This window comes from Microtus pennsylvanicus, chromosome 7 (genome assembly GCF_037038515.1).
Source record: "Microtus pennsylvanicus isolate mMicPen1 chromosome 7, mMicPen1.hap1, whole genome shotgun sequence".
NCBI classification, from domain to species: Eukaryota; Metazoa; Chordata; class Mammalia; order Rodentia; family Cricetidae; genus Microtus; species Microtus pennsylvanicus.
In genome coordinates this window covers 108,531,547-108,549,251 of record NC_134585.1, presented here as the reverse complement: position 1 = coordinate 108,549,251, position 17,705 = coordinate 108,531,547, and the positions used below count along the sequence as shown (strand labels likewise).

General features: G+C 38.7%; 1 protein-coding gene across 1 annotated transcript; it reads left to right on the top strand.

The window, feature by feature from the left end:
* Positions 1-4,007: 4,007 nt before the first annotated feature.
* On the top strand, positions 4,008-16,241 carry LOC142853876 (chitinase-like protein 3). The gene is made up of 11 exons (XM_075979029.1): positions 4,008-4,032; positions 5,328-5,357; positions 5,903-6,104; positions 7,216-7,272; positions 7,946-8,111; positions 10,478-10,602; positions 10,770-10,893; positions 11,160-11,345; positions 12,115-12,234; positions 12,312-12,453; positions 16,129-16,241. The coding sequence occupies exons 1-11, from the start codon at positions 4,008-4,010 to the stop codon at positions 16,239-16,241; spliced, it is 1,290 nt and encodes a 429-aa protein (XP_075835144.1).
* Positions 16,242-17,705: the final 1,464 nt, after the last annotated feature.

The window sequence follows — 17,705 nt, the reverse complement described above, 5'->3', positions numbered from 1 at the left end:
GCAAGGACAGAGGGCTTAGACTTAGAGCTTAGATAGTAAAAGGCTTGGATATAAGAAAACTCCTTCCATCCTCCTGTGTGCTGCCAGTTAGAAAGCTCCCATAGCATATAGGATAAAAGGTGCCATTAGGTGGCCACTTTAAATTGTTATCTAAATTGTAACAAGGCCATTTTTCAAGCAAAGACAGACAAGTGTGGAAATCTATAAGAAGGGCATTAAGGCCTGGGGCTTTAGTGCCTCTAAAAGCTTCCCAGGAGGCTCACAGACAAGGTCGGATGGACAGCTTTCCATGAAGTTTCTGCCAGCAGCACACGTGTAGAAGTCATTGTTGTAAGGGGTCAGGAGAGTCTGTACACTGTTGGCAGACAATCCAATGACAATAGTGCTGCCCAGTTTGCTGCCAGCGTTAAACTCCCTTCAGCTGTGTTCAGAGCTATGCTGGTACTTTGCTGTCTGAAGGGGAATTCTAAATATTTCCCCTCCTCTTTTCCAGCATTGCCTGGCATGTCATGTGGGATCTACTGATTGGATTTTATAATTGGCACCTCTGTTTCTGTTTCACATACTTTACTCTCCTAATCTGATGTGACCCCACCCATTTCTCCGCTGATCAAAGCATGGAGAATTGCTTCCTCTTTTATTCTATAATCCTGCTATTTCAAGGGAATTTTTTGCTTATATCAATTTACAAGGAAGGTAACTCCATTGTGTAAGAGAACACAAAGAAGAGGCAGAGAGTGAGAGGGTTCCTTAACAGAGGTTAGAGCATGTAGAGGAGAGTTACCCAAATAGTACCTGAAAGTTTTTTGGCCCTATCAGATTTTTTTTCTCTCTCTTTTGGAAGTTGTTTCTTTATCCCACTTTGATGGGTTTTTATTAGACTCACACCTGGTATAAACCTTAAAGTGAAGCAATTGTTTTAGATGTACTCAGGCTTTGGAGAAATCATTGTGATAAGCAGTGATTGTTTTTTGTGAGTTGTTTTTCTGCAGGAGCTTTACAGCCTTTGCATGATCTTAGTCACAGTATATTCTTGGCAAACCAGGAAGTCTCACACCATTGAACACTGTAAACAGTGTACAAGAGCAGTTGAGATTGCAGAGGTGATGTGTTCCTTCAGCAAACACAGATTAGATCAGGGGCTCTGGTATGAGGAACTTGTTGCACTCTAAAAATAGCTTTTATATAACAGTCAATGCATGCTTCTGAAAGCTTGCTTGGTGTTCTATCCTTGAGACTGTTTCCCCGTTCCTTTAAGGCTTCTTTGCATCCTTACACATCTCCTTTCTCCGGCTATGTTGCATAATTCAAAACACCAGTATCCCTTTTAAGTTAAAATTTTTGCAATATGGATCACATCCTTTAATAAATAAATGCCTGATAGCCAGTTAGTAGTCTGTGCAAGTTGCTGTGTTCTTACTGTCCATAACCTTCAATAATTCAGCTGAAGAACTGCAGTAAAAGGTGTTATCTTGTCCCACTCACTGCTAATAACCAGAAGCATCAGTTCTCATATCCAATGGCTCACAAAATGGGATGGAGACACTGAATGTGTTTCTATAAGTAAGTAGAGTTAGGGAAGACTACTTTCCCTCTATTCCAACATTCTCTTGTATATATTTCCTCTTCTCCTGAATCCAAGATGACTTCTGTAGGGCTCCAAAGTGCTAGAGTCAGGGTAGGGGTACAAATTTTATGGTTTTTGAGAATATAGGTATCTGTTTACTTTGGAAATTCCTTTTTAGCCTGTGGCCCAAGTTCCTTGTATTAGTTAATGGCATAATTCTGGAGTAAAAGCAGGTAAGTAACACCCAGGTTCCACACAGAGCCTGTGACTTAGGAGCTAAGCTCTTGTGGCCTGGTTGTATCGGTTGAGAATGTGCCAGTAGAACATCAAGGGGCATGCTCTTTGGAGTTCTGTCTTCTCCTCAACAAATTTATTTCCATTACAAGTGAATGTTTATGCCTCACACATAAATTTTCTATTTTATTCAATTCTTTTATTTTTTAATCAAATAATTTCTTTATTTCGTTTTATTGTTAGTAGTCCTTAGAAAATTTTGTATAATGTATATTGATCCAATGAACCCTAAGAGAGCCTAAGAGCCTAAAGAGTCTAAGAGAAGATTCAAGACCCACAGGTTCATATACTTGGAATTCCATCAAAATACTAGATAGAATTCTGTAATATATATGTAACAAACTTATGGAGTGCCTGTGCTTGCTGCTTCAGTTTCTGTGAGTTCACATGAGCCTTGCTCAGTTGACTGAGAGGGTCATGGTCTCCTGGCGTCCTATATCTCCCTTGGCTCTTACATTGCTTCTACCTGCTCTTCCCTGCCCATGACTGGAGGGATTTGATGGAGACATCCCATGTAGAGCTATTTGTCCCAGGGTTTGTCACTCTTCATGTAATATGTTCCTATGTGTGTTCCAGACATGGGACATTTAATTATTTATACAATTGGAATTTGGTTTTGCTTTGTTCAGATTGTGACTATGCCTTGGTTCTTTCCTCTTGAGGTAAGGAAGTATTTAACTTAATTTTGTTTTATTTCAGGGGTAGGAGGGATATAGGTGGGATTGGGAGTCATGATACAAAAGATATAAAAATAATTTAAAAAGAAAGTTATAACAAAATTACTCATTTCTTGTAAATTTCTAATCTAGTGGAGTGTGTGTTTTAAAAACATCTTCTTATGATTCTCAGAGTTTCCTCTGTTGTTTTGTCAAGAGGACACTTAAGAATTCCCTGGCAATCATTTCAGGAAGAAAAATAATGTTAAAAATATCTAATAACTTCCACAGAATTGTTTTGTTTGCCTTTCAACAATAATGTGATATGATGGGAGTGTAACTCATACAGCCACTTTGGAGGCTGATATGGCAGTTTCTCAGAAAACTAGGAATCAATCTACTTCAAGACCTCACTATGGAAACCCTGGGAATATTCCCAAAGGCTGCCCAATCATTACCACAGGGTCACTAGCTCAGATATGATCATATCAGTTTTATTTGTAATAGCAAGAACCTGGAACAAAACCTAGATCCCCCTCAACTACAGAATGGATAAAGAGAATATGTTACATTTACTCAGCTCTAAAATACAATGACATTATCGAATTTGTAAGCAAATGGATGAAACTAGAAAATATCATCCCAAATGAGGTAACCTAGACCCAGAAAGACAAACACGATATGTTTGTCTTTGAAGACATAGAGGAAGGATTGTATGGAAGCGGCTCATAGAAGCTCACTAATTTGGGACCAACATCTAGGTGCCTGAATGGGACCAACCTAGGCCCTCTACATTTGTGTGACTGTTGTATAGATTGATCTACTTGTGAGACTCCTAACAGTGGGACTAGGGCCTGTCCCTAATTCTTGAACTTGCCTTTGGAAACTTATTCCTCTTACTGGGTTGCATCACCCAGCCTTAATACAAAGGAAGGAGCTTAGTTCTACTTCAACTTGATTATACCATACTTTGTTAACATCCAAGGGAGGTTTGCCCCTTTCTATACAGAAACAGAGGAGGGGTGGATGAGGGTGCAAAGGGGAGGTGGGGAAAGAAACAGGAGGAGAGGAGAGAGGGAAAACTTTAGTCAGATGTAAACTAAATACAAAATTAATTATTAAAAATAATGAGATTTGATGCCAGATATGAAATACTGGCACCACAAAACTTTAATGTGATATTTGAGCAGGTGTTATGTGGCAGACCCCTATCCTGAAGTTGCTGAATGAATGCGTGTTTTCTAGGGCTATTTTACCCACTATAATACAAGGAGATATGGCATTGTTTTCCAATAAAGGGCAGGAAAGGTTGTGATGGTGGTTAGATACTGAAGGAGCTGAGACAGATTATACGTAGTCCTCTGGATTTACTGATTAGACACACAAAAACCCATTGTTTTTACTTTCTATCTGGAAAATCAGTGATAACCCGGCTCCCAAATGTATAAAAAAGCTGCGGAGGCTCTGCTGGGGGCAGTCCTGAAGGCATCATGGCCTGGCTCATTCTTGTCACAGGTGAGTTAGCAATCAGATACACAGCCTCAGGCTTGCCTGGTTTTATTTTGCCACATGATCTGACAACAAAGGAGCATATCTCAGTTCTGTTATGCTTTAATGAATTAACTTTTCTCTTTTTATTTAACCAAGATTTCTCCTGCTCTTTCACCATGGGCTATTGTGACACTTCTGCTACTTTGATGTCAATGCCATGGCCTAGCAGAAAGTCTCACTCATCTGCAATGTGTGTGCTCTTTCCTCCTTGGTGTAGCTAATCATTCTCTCTGCTCCTCTTGCTTTACCTCTTGCCTGACTTGGGAGTGGTGCTTATGAATCTGTTAGTGTCTTGAAAGTAGAGTTCTACAGAGATGAAAATGGGTGGGAGGAGCTAGAGCTAGCCATGTGTTCTTTGCTCCTTACATTGCAAAGCGTTTTTCTCATTTGTCCTTAAATATTCTGCAGCATTGACGATGTAAAAGTTCCAATATTATGGAATGGAGTCATTCAAAGAGATTGTGTTAGTAGTTGTTTGTGCCATGTCATTGAAAATCTACCTGTTGCTCTAAATTTGTTTACAAAATTTGTTAAAATGCGGAATATATTCAAATGATCCTAAGCTCAACTTGGAAGTGATTTAGAGCACAAGTCGTCTTTTAGCATGGTTATGATGGATGCCTGCCATCTTATCTGTCAAGAAGCACAGTTAGGAAGTTCAATGTTGAAAGAAAGTCTGGGCTAATAGTGAGATTGCCAGTTGAAAACCAAAAATCAAAACAAAAGATAAAATACATTAATGAAAATCCAAGGATTGTTTTTTTGAAGCCCACAATAGGTATATGGCTCTTCATATAATCTTATCTGTGGGAAAGAATCATCAGAGATGATTACCATAATTCCAGGTTGTATTGTTTTCTGTTTGAGTATACCTCAGGTGTTGGAAGTCTGGGATCAGTCTGGCTCTGGAAGATCAGGTATTTCTGAATACTGAGTCACAGAGGAGAACCAATTTGTAGAAATTTTAGTGCAAAAAAAAAAGAAATTTTAGTGCATGTTGCTAGTATAGACAGTTGATTTCTGAAAATAATCCTCAATTATGACACAGAAGAAGGAACAGGGACGTATTTGTGTGTTTTATGAATTCATAAAGAGTAGAGGGAAATAAATGTTTGTTAATTAAAAAGGCCACCCTTGTACATATGTGAAGTTTCATCTGTATAATATCAATCTACTTCTGGTAGGATTGCCCAGATTTCTCAGAGCTCCTAAGGATACCAACTGCTGCCTCTGAGTAAACATTTGTTCTCTCTCTCTAGGTCTGGCACTTCTGCTGAATGCCCAGCTGGGTAAGTTAGTGATGTCACCTCATTTTGTTGACAAAGCCTTTTACTCCCCTAGGCCTCAGATTATCTAATTTATTTTTACAGCACATGTCTGCTTATTTTGTATGCTTTTAAAATTATACCATCATATTAGTGCACTTGTAAAACAGTGTGAGGAGATAAATCACCCAGGGAAAGGGATGGGTTATCATCAAGGAATGACTCTTAGTTCAGCCATCTGTGTTGTCCTCAGCAGTGTTTCCCTCTGAGTGTTAAGGAACTGGTAACTGTAGAGCTTCTCGGGAATGGTGAGCATGAATTCTTACTGAGCTCCTATGTTCATGTAAGCTCTGAACACAGACCTCTACCAACTCTAAATAACAAAATTCAGTGAGTGCCTGGTGCATGAGTTAGAAACCCTGGACTCATGCTCAAGAGTCTTCACACAACCCGGTTCTCGGAGATAAAAGGTACCTGAAATACAGTAGGGGAAAGAGGAAGGAACAAAAGTCAGCAGACCCCACTGTCACTTGCCGCATACTGTACTTCTTACTCTTCACATCCCACAGGTTCTTCCTACCAGCTGATGTGCTACTACAACAATGCGGCCCAGGACAGGCCAGGACTGGGCAGTTTCAGTGTTGGTGATATTGACCCCTGCCTGTGTTCTCACCTCATCTATGCCTTTGCAAAGATTCAGAACAACAGGATCACCCAAGGAAGAAACAGTGACTTGACTGACTACCAAACTTTACGTACCCTGAAAAACAGGTCAGAGAAGGGAAGAATGATCTGTTTGGTGTCTACAGTGTCAATAGTTGTAACCAATCAATTAAAATATAAAGACAAAGGCATTGGCTAGGTCCACACATCAAAAATTGCTTACAGACATGGAATTTGTAGGGGTAGACTTACTCAGTCTTGCCTGTCTCTGGAAAGGCAGTTCAAGTGAGCTATAGGAGAAAGGGAAGTTTATAGGTTTTTGGTGTTGAAGGTCTCCCTGACTGTGTCTGTCCTGATCTTTGAATGCGAACTGTAGCTCCAGAAAACTGAAAAGGATAAGAGTTTACAGATGGTAGATGCAAGGGGACTGCCTTTCCTATTCTAAATTGAATACTGAATGTTCCTCACATCATTTTATATTGATTTTTATTATATGTATAGTTTACAAATCTTTTCTTCCATTCCAAACTTCAGTGTTTATTATGTTGCTTCCAATTTTCTCCCTTGCCTTGCAGATTCAATTGCACTGTTCATTTTTGATTTGTTGCCTTTGTTTTGATTTCATATTGTGAAAATCACACAGTCACTACTACAGAACTTTCCATGGCTTTCTTGCAATTATTTGATGAAGTCAAAGCTTTTATCTATGCCTTTCTTTCTGTTTTAAGTTGTTTTTGCATATGGTGTGACTCGGAAGTGCAACTTCCTTGTTATGCATGTGGAAAGACATTATTTCAAGCAGTCCAGCAGCAAATGATACTTGCCCTTCTGGTTCGGGAGCCAAGAGTGAGATAACAAGGAATTAGATAACATTTCACATTACTGTGGTGTACAGTATTTGAAAATTAACAAAATTAGCTGTGGAACAGTAAAATAGGAGTTAATATTACTTTTCTGTTATAAGAAGATAAATACTTGTTATTTACTATTTCCAGAAAATACGATTGAAAACTGAAGTACATATCAAGGAGTTTGGATCATGTTTCAGACACATACACACATACTCATATTTCAGTCATATAATACAATTGACCTATAATATGTTGGGTTAGGTTAGATAGCACTGAATTACAGGAGCCATATTATAGATAATAATACTATTTTAAAAAGAGAAATCCACAGACTATGCAATTTCTCATCTTTAACCTTTACCTTAAAGGAACAATGAACTGATAACTCTCTTGGCTGTTGGAGGCAGCGATACTGGAACTGCCCCGTAAGTGATATGTTCAGAGTCTCTGGCCCAATTACTTTGAAAGCAAGCCAGCTCAGTTCTATATGTGTTCTGTTACTTCATTATATTAGCATGGGTATTAAGGATGTCATTTCATAAGATTTGAAATTCAATTAAATCTTTCACTAGAGACTAAATAGTAAGTGGAAGATATTGGAAAGGCTACTCTGGCTTTCATGTATTTAAGTTTGAAATTATGCAAATGGATAGCATCCTCTGACCTGTGAGTTAGTGCCTTCCAATCAGCCTGTTCTTAAAACTGTCATGAACAGAAATGTGACCATTGTCTTTCTTTTCTTTTCTTTTCTTTTCTTTTCTTTTCTTTTTGTCTTCTGGAGAAGAGGTAAGAAAGGGAAGCTTATGAATAAGAAGACTTCTTTAGTGTCCCTGTATTTGGAAGGCATTTGATGAAAACCTGGTTAGTTCAGATATCTGCTTGGTGAAAATACCACAGGCAATTTGGAAATTATTAGAGTATAGGCAAGGAAACTGTGCTGAGGTACTATGTCTGAGAAGAGGCACAATTGTGGAAGGAGGCAGGGTGAAAACCAGAAAGGCCACAGGAGGTGTTTAAAGGCAGAAATTGAGTTATTAATGGGTTTAATTCCAATGTGCCTATATTATGGTCTTACGCTTTTTTGTATGTGTGCCTCAGTTTCTCATACATGGTGTCCACTCCTGAGTTCCGCAAGATTTTCATCAATTCAGTTATGGTCTTTCTGCGCCAGTATGGATTTGATGGGCTGAACCTAGACTGGAGATATCCTGGGTCTTCTGGGAGCCCTGCTAAGGACAAGCATCTCTTTACTGTCCTGGTACAGGTGAGTAGAAGGTAAAAGTGGGTTGAGCCTAAAAGATACAATATCTATACTTCTTTGTTTCTTTTTTTTTTGAGACAGGGTTTCTCTGTAGCTTTGGTCCCTGTCCTGGAACTAGCTCTTGTAGACCAGGTTGACTTTGAACTCACAGAGATCTGGAGTGCTGGGATTAAAGGCATGCACCACCACCACACAGTTCCAAATTCTGTTCTTTCTAAGGAGGGTTGCAGAGAAAATTCTAATAAGAGTTTGGAGTTGAGAATATTAAGATTACCAAGATCCTTAGGTATAACTATACCTTACTGCAGCAAGCTATATGTTAGGCATTGCTCTGTGTGCTTTTCAACAATCAAGATTCATCTCCACATTACCTGTCAAATAGGTACCCTAAGTATGAGTCTTTATTTCACAAACAACTACCTAGAGTAGAGAAAGTGTAAAACTGACTCATCCAAGAGCCCAAAGATACTGAATGTTATAACTATCAGTGCAATCTTAGAGCAGATTTCAATGCATGAAACAATTTTATGAGACTGTTTGTTGTCAATGAGCAAGGCATATGGAAAATATTGGAACTATGTCAAAACTGAGATGACTGAGTATAGTTAGATATGGGGAATGTATATCTGAGGTGGAATCTTGAAACTATAGCCACAATTCCAAGCTTATTGAAATAACTGATGTGATAAAGGTTCCTATAGAGCAAAATTTCAGTATCTGGTATTTACCTAATTCTGTGATATGACAGGAAGAGAAAGAACTTCCCATGTTGGTGCCTTATTTCAGTCTTGACAAATGCAGGGACTATCCACTTAGATCAGGAGAGGATGACGTATAGGGATCTACATGAACAAAGACTGGGGTAGAAGGTAAGTTTGCAAAAATGGCTAGCATCTGATCAGGGGGCACTTTGTGTGTGTCCAAGTGTTTGGAATTCATTTTCCATACTGTGGAATTGTTTGAAAGATTATGGAGAGTGAAGATGTGTACCAACATGTGTACATTAGGGTGAGTATTTGGACATTAACCCTGAAGGACAGAAAAAAGTGCAAAGCTTGGAAGCTGAGGTTGAATGTTAGGTACACAAATATATAACAGTCAGTGTCTATCCGACTTGGGGAACACTTTGTGAAGAAACAGAGAACCCCATGTTTCTGGTTTGACCATTTGACCCTTACAATATTTGGTAAGATGGTAAACACAGACAAAGAGATTTGAACAAGAATTGATGAATATCCATAAATCCAGGAGCCCAAAATGTCTTGTTTGGATAGTAACTAAGAGTTCATGAAGAACCCTAGATAATCCACTTTAGTGATGTTAACATCTACCTACTGATATAACCAGTAGGTGAGTAGGAAGCAAAATGAGTAAATAGTGTGAAGTCCAAGATTACAGATGATTTGGACATCTATCCACTTGCAAATCAGAAACTTTACTCTCTAGACTTACTTTTTTATTCTTCCTTCCCCCCCCTCAGATTGTTATACCACTGGGATCTTTTTCCAGGGACATATTCTTTTTCATACCCCCAATACCAGATCCTCAACCATTCTGAAGAGTCTCAGCATAAGACAATAAGTCAACTATACTTTGCTTTATTACCTCTCTTCATCAGATATACTACACTATTTTCAAGGGAAATATGCCTCCAGGCATAATTATGATTCCTAGTCCCTGGCACTAGATTTTACCTTGGAACAATAAAAATCAGTGCACATATAATACAACATTTGAGTTTAATATTTTCCAGTATGTCTAGTTTTATTTGGTATATCTGTCCAGTAAATGTCTTACCCAAAACGACCACTGATCTACATGGCAGTGTCTGTAGACATTTTGTTAGAAAAAGATTTACATACCAAAATATTTCTTTATTAGAGCTGACCTTAATACATGTTGATTTCCTCTGGAACTGAATTGTATTTGTAACTCAGTCTTTATCAACTTCCTCTTTGCATTACTTTCAGTCTACATTTTATTCCATAAAATCTTGGTCTTGTGGCATAGTCCAGATACTGGAAAAATGCAAATAATTTTCTTCACCATGAAAACCTTGCTGTGTGGAAAGCCTGCAAAGCTCTCAGTGTAGTGATGGTTGTGGATAATCTAACAAGAAACCTGGGAACTAGATTTTGGATTACTGAATAATAAACTGAGATGAGGCATAGTAATATTTTCTAATATCCATGTTTATTAGAAATCTTTTAAATTGCTGAATATTATCTGTCATGAGTTTATCTATATGGTATCATGGTAAGGTGAAACAAAATATTTAAATCATTTAATTAATTATTATATAATTATATATACATATAATATATTTAAATAGGCAAAATGAATGTGAAGTATACATAAAGGTTCTATAGGAAATGTATGAAGCCTTTCAGCAAGAATCCCTGGAAAGCAAGAAGCCAAGGCTGATGGTCACTGCTACAGTAGCTGGTATCATTTCCACCATTGAGTCTGCCTATGAGATACCCCAGCTATCCCAGTAAGTGATCCCTCTTACTCTTTCTTCACCCCTTGGAATTGAGTCAGAGGACACGTAGGGGTCTTGTTGCTCCAATGCTTTGGGTACAGGTTTTGAATATTGTGTATTTTCATGAATGAGTGTGGCAAGTGTCTGTCAGAAATGATTTATGAGTTCTTTCCCTCAAGGTTCTTGGACTACATCCTGGTCATGACCTACAATCTTCATGACTATAAGGAGGGATACACCGGAGAAAACAGTCCTCTGTACAAATCCCCAACTGACATTGACAAAAATGCCTTCCTGAATATGGTAAGTCCCTAAAAAGATGCAATGCAGACTGCACTAGAGACAATCTAAATGATGAGTAAATTAATGATGAGAAATAGCTAGAAGCATACAAAGCTTCTCAAATTACTGGTTTTATTGTTATCATTAACAATAAATTTAGATATATGTTTTTGAAAAACCTCTAAAATCTATCTTAATAACAGAATCTGTGCTATTGGGAAGTTAACATATACAGCCACAAGTCTTCAGCAACTGTCTGGGACTTTTAATTGCCTGCTGTGTTTCAGGATTACATCATGAAGTACTGGGTGAAAAATGGAGCTGCAGCTGAGAAGCTTATTGTTAGATTCGCAACATATGCACAAACCTTCTCCCTGACTGACCCATCTAACAATGGAATTGGTGCCCCAACCTCAAGCCCTGGCCCTGAAGGTCCCTACACACAGGAATCTGGGATCTTGGCCTATTATGAGGTCTGTAGGTTGGCCGTCCTGTGCTGTTTCAGTTTCAGGATGAGAACTGAGCTGTAGCCAGGTGTCAGGGGGTGGAAGATTGGAATCAGCTGAATCTGAACGTTCATTCTGTCCAGTTCCTACTAGATCTAATAAATGTTCTTCCAAATTTATAAAATGTTTTAATTTATACTTCTTCAATTATACAAATATACTATTTCTTCATGTAACAGACCACATACTGCTGTGTATCTGCATTAGCACAGAGGAAAGTTATAGCAAAGAATGTATTTTACTACGTGGATTCTCTAAATCCATTGCTTAAATCTGACCCTTAGATGAGCATCTGAAGATAGCACTAGCTGAGTTTTCCTCTATGATCCAGCTCTTTTCTTGGTGAAAATGACTGGGTTCATTTACCAAGGTTTGGGGAAAAGTTGTGTTGATAACTGTGATGCCTCACACCTGTAAACATATTTCAGGCCAAAATGCAGGAGAGGCGATAGGGTAAACTTACTGTGTGCTACAGACATAGACTGTACCTAAAACAAAAAATGGGGAAAAAACAAAATGTAAACAAAAGAAAGAATAAAAAAAATAAAATTCACCTTTGATATAGTTTAGCTGTAGAGAATTTTCCCTCACTGCTCAGCCCCACTTAAAGTGTAACTCAATGTTTTTAATTACAAATAACACTCATTTTAAAATGAGGCACAAAGAATACCTAACAAAATATATTTTTCTTTCATAGCATAATATCTTAAGAATTTGACCACTTGTCTTTTTAAAGGTTTGTACCTTCCTCACAAAAGGAGCCACTCAGATCTGGGAAGGCTCTCAGGAAGTGCCCTATGCCTACCAAGGGAATGAGTGGGTTGGCTATGACAATGTCAGGAGCTTTCTCATCAAGGTATGTTCATTCCCTTGGAAGCACAGAGGCCCCAAAATTAAGAACCCAAATGACTCTTACCCTCTCTCTTGAACCAGGCCCAGTGGCTTCAGCAGAACAATTTTGGAGGTGCCATGATCTGGGCCCTTGGCATGGATGACTTCAGTGGCTCTTTCTGTAACCAGGGCAAGTTCTCTCTGACATCTACAGTAAAAGAAGCCCTCAAGGTGACCAGTGCAAGTAAGTGACAGCAGGGTTTTGCAATAGTACAAGCATGTCCCTTCACTGAGCGAAAGGCACTCTTGACATGTGTGTCACCTTGCATGGAGAGGATCTTCCCATTTCATCCCATTGCTCATCTCCAATGGGATAAATATCCTGATGCTGTCCAGTACCCAAAGTTCCTTGCTACTGTCTTGGACTCTTCAAGGGAAACAGGATCACCTTAGCATTCAAATGGACGTGCGAAGATTCCTAAATTTCATGATGTATAGGAACATTTAGAAACTGTACTGACTCTCACTGTAGGTATCTGCTTCCTTGTGAAGGCCATCTTCACTGCCTCACTCTGTCTCCATGGAGAAACAGGACAGAAATGAATTAAGAGGACTTTAGCTCTTTTACCGGAATGACCTTTTAATTTTTGTTTGTAACAAGATCTTTTGGATAAGAAGCTTTTATATACGTGGCTTCCATCAGCACACAGTGTCATATATGATTTATAAAGCAAGACATATTAAATTGAAAGGGTGTCATTGATGAAGATACAAAGACAGGCAATCACATGAGAACACGGGTCAATATGACATCTCTTTTCAACTTCTGACGATAGAGAAATCTTCTGATCGAATGTGAGGAAGATGAGATAATCACCCCTCTCCTCTCCAGTGCATCTTGTCCACACTTCACTTCTAGAAAAGTTTTTTTTTTAAATAAAGGTTTCCACTCATCCTGTTGTGCTGTGTCTTTTAGGTTGCATGGTCTCTGCTCTAGACCTTCATCTGGTAAATGCTCCACTAGACAGTGGGAGTGGAAATCAGAAGAACACAACTGAGCCAGTGGATTCTCTGCCTTCTGTGACAAGAGAATAACAAAGATGCCTTCTTGTGTGGCCTGAATGCAATCTAATCCCTGCAGATATCCCAAGTGAACCTTGTCCTCAATCCACCCGTGATGAGGGGACATGGCATGAGCTTGACCTTTCAGCTCTTCTCATTACTCTGAACAGAATGGTTTCCTTTTTTCTTTGCAAAGCTCCCTTGCTCTTCCCTAAACTACTAAAATAAAATCAGCATTCAGATCATGAGTCTTTATTTCTCTCCTCGTGTGTGCGCGCGCGCGCGAGTGTGTGTGAATTTGGAGAATTTTTTCTTTCACGTGAAAACAGCAGTTCTGTGTGTCTGTGTGGGCTGTAATACTAGAAGACACGTGTTAAGAAGTTGTAGAGCCAGGAACCTCATGGTCTTTTATCTGTCAGCATTCTTGTGCATAGTGGATGGAGATTGGGAAAGAAGCATTTGATGTTGCTGCAGGGATGAATGAAGACTTGGATCATTTATATCTCTCAGTTTGAGACAAAACTCCAGAAAGAGTCACAGTGACTACAAGACAGCACAGCATATGCAAAGCTGAATGTCTTGCTGAGCAGTAAAGTCCAGGTCACTCTTTCATCTCTCCTTGGGTCTCAGAACTTTTTCATCACCTCCCAGTATTAGATGATGTTATTCCCCCTTTACCAAACTCTTGGTATGGGAAGTTCTTTTGTATATGTGTTATTTTTATTGGTTAATGAATAAATCTCTTTTGGCCTATAAAAGGAAAGAATGCTAGGAGAAAGAAAGTGGAATTAGAGAGACGCCATGTAGCAGCAGAAGGACACAAATACCAGAAACTTTACCAGTAAACCATGAGCCTTGTGGTAAAATATAAAATGATAGAAATGGGTTAATTTATGATGTAAGAGCTAGATAGGAATACACTTCAGTTACTTATTGTAATTAATATAGTTTCTGTGTGATTATTTTGGGTCTGGGCAGCCAGGAAACAAAAGAGCAGTCTCTGCCTACAAACTATTATTTCTTTCCCATTTTCTTCTAGCTGTCTCTTCTTCCCCCATTCACTCCTTAGTTTTACCTTTTTTTTATGGGCTTTCACAAAATCTGGGTATAATTCCCTTGTCAGAATATTTGCATTCAAAAGACCTTCTTCCATTCTGTTTCACTCCTATTAGGTGGGTTTTTTATAAATATTCAGATGCCTACACTAGGAAGTTTGGGATCTTGGCCCACTTAGATGTCAGAAGGCTGGCTGGATGCACGGATTTGTGTAAATTTCATGACAAGAGGTCTACCCTCACCCGACATGTTGAATCTATTGAATTGAATGCTATTCTAACTTCAACTGGTCTTTCCAAAAGAGAAAGTTCCTTTCAGAGCTTAAAGTCCTTCATCTGAGGGACTCCTCTAGGCATAGCTCACATCTCTCTTCTGGACAGCACAAACATACTCACTTTTCCTCTGGAGAAGCTGTTGGCACTGGAAGCTCACTTCCATGCTCCCTGTGGTGTGTATTTCAGTTGTAGATCCTCTGTTCTGATGTGTTGTTAGTAGCTACTGCTCTAGGAATAGTTAGGTACCGTCACTATGGACTGTTGATTCTGTCACTCGCATGAAGAGTGACAGCAGTAGCTTCTGGCATGACCTAACAACAATCACATTCCAGAAGAACCGTGTGCGATGAATGTATTGTATGCTGTATAAGCTCTAATTGTGCATCTGGGCCTGAACTTGACCTGTTCCATTTCCCAGGCTTCTTATGTTTCTCCATTCTTCACTCTGAGGACACAATAATTTTTCCTAACACTGTTGAGTATAATGAGATATCAAAATCTATGTCTTTGAAATTTTAACTTGCTGTATTCTGTCATAGATGTAGAAATGTCATTTGCGCATTGTTAGAGAGGTGCAAGAGAGTGAGTAGGGATGAACTGATTCCAAAGTCATACATGCTTCTATTAACAGCCATGATGGATGAGACCCTGTAAAGGAATATTGCTGATCTGGGCACATGAGCAGAATAAGAACATTTACAGTAAAGGTCTATTGTCTGGCATCCAGCATAAAAAGATGTTCCTTACACTTCAGGACTCTAAGGTGGGCAGTTCTGCTTGGCATTCTCATGAGTACAAGTCCCTCCTGAAGAAATTATAAAGTAGCGGCCATCTTCAGTCCTCATTGCCTTGACTGATCTGAATTCACTCATCAGGCTGCATCTACCTTTTCTCCATGGTGGTTTGTAGCAAAATTACTCTACTCCCAGTTGATATTCTCAACTATTCTTCAGCATGCAGTCCATATTAAAATTGTATTCATATTGCTTTGCAAGCACAGTTAAACTTAGTTCAGATTTAGACATATCTAGGAAAAGGAAGTCACAACTAAAAAAGAACCACCATACAATTGGTTTGTGTGGCAATTTGGTAATTACTGATTGATGTGAGCTGACTCGTCCCAAATGGGCAAGGCATCCTTAGGCAAGTGGCCCTGGGTTATATAAGAGAGGTAGCTAAGCAGACCTTTAATATCAATTTGCAAATAGTATTCCTTTCTGGCCTCTGATTCACATCCAACTTGTCTTAACTTGTCTTCCTTGATGATACATTGTAGCATATAAGCTGAAATAAGCTGTTTTCTCTCCGAAGATAGTTTTTGTCAGTGTTTTAACACAACAGAACTGTAAATTAGGTGTGTCACTCTTTTTCCCTTTATTTTCCTCTTATTGACTTCAACTCTATTATAAATTCACAGTAATAGTCATTAAATATTGGATCTCCAATTTTTCATAACCCATCCTGATAAGCAAGAATAAATATATGACTCTCCTGTTCAAGGAACCAAACATTTCCCCCTTTTTCAGGTTGCATGGTCTCTGCTCCAGACCTTCATCTGGTAAATGCTCCACTAGACAGTGGGAGTAGAAATCAGAAGAACACAACTGAGCCAGTGGATGCTCTGTCTCCTGTGCCATGAGAATAATAACAATGCCTTCCTGTGTAGCCTGAATGCAATCTAATTCTTGCAGAAATCACAAGTGGACCTTGTCCTCCTCTGTCCATGATAAGGGGATGCAACATGAACTTGACCTTTCAGCTTTTCTCATTATTCTGAACAGAACACTCTCCTTTATTCTTTAAAAGTTCCTTGCTCTTTCCTAAATTTCTAAAAAAACAAAAAACAAAAAAAACCCTAGCATTCAGAACACGCATGTCTCTCTCTCATGTTTGTATGTGCTTATTTAAGAACAACAGCACAATCTGGTAAAAACTATTCTTGTGATAATTAACTCAGTCCCATGTGCACAGCAAATCACACTTAGAACTATCTGGAAATAAAGTAAGTTAAATACAGATCAGATGTGAGTACACCAAAACTCTCTGTAAGGAACAAGTGACATTGTCTTCATTTAGATTTCTATTGCTGTGGTGAAATATTATGACTAAAAATCAAGTTGGGGATGAAAGATGTCCTGAGTTATTGTGGGTCATGACACAAATACAGCAGACAGCAATGGATAATTCAGACATCAGCCCACCAGATGAATAATTCTCTGATGGAGGAAAACCTCATTCAGTTAAGACTTTTGGGACCACCAACTCTGACAACTGTTGTTCCTGTCTGCATTTTTATGTGTACAGAAACAGTTATGATATCTTCCCAATGCCTGCACTGTAATATGTAATCTTATATGATATGTATATGCAATCTCATGTTTATACCTCAATTTTATGGGCACATATATCCATAGATGATCAGGAAGATGACTTCTCATTAAGCTGTATAATTTTGATGAACAGAAATATACTACGATATGTTTCATAATTAGATCTATTATTCCACAAAGTCGGTACAAAACTTAGGCCCTGTATTTTTGTCATTAGCTCAGGCTGACAATGGTATATTTTTAGCTTCAAGACAAGTCACATACAATTAACTCATTTAAAACCTCAGCTCATTTAAAATTTCAAACTAGGGGCTGGAGAGATGGCTCAGAGGTTAAGAGCATTGCCTGCTCTTCCAAAGGTCCTGAGTTCAATTCCCAGCAACCACATGGTGGCTCACGACCGTCTGTAATGGGGTCTGGTGCCCTCTTCTGGCCTGCAGGCATATACACAGACAGAAAATTGTATAAATAAAATTGCAAACTAGTCTGTTTCTGTATATAGATCAAAAGTCAAACAGAAGGACAGAGTTTCAGATGTCTAACCAAGATGATTAACACAAAGCAACCTAAAATACTATGCCAATTTCTCTAACTATGCCTGTGTCCACTTCCTGCTAAATTCCTTAACAATTAACACTCTACACAACTTCTAAGCTCAATTTATGATATAAAACTCAAGGTTCAGCTAGCTAACTTTTTATTGCTTAGGTCCTAACCAAGACCAAAGAAAAATAGTTTTATATTCAGCGACTGTGGGTAAAGTTTTATAATTA

Coding starts and splice junctions, on each gene's coding strand:
- LOC142853876 (XM_075979029.1), top strand. CDS start 4,008: ATGGCCTGGCTCATTCTTGTCACAG. Junction 12,235..12,311: donor TCAGGAGCTTTCTCATCAAG/GTATGTTCATTC, acceptor CTCTTGAACCAG/GCCCAGTGGCTTCAGCAGAA. Junction 12,454..16,128: donor CCTCAAGGTGACCAGTGCAA/GTAAGTGACAGC, acceptor CCCCTTTTTCAG/GTTGCATGGTCTCTGCTCCA.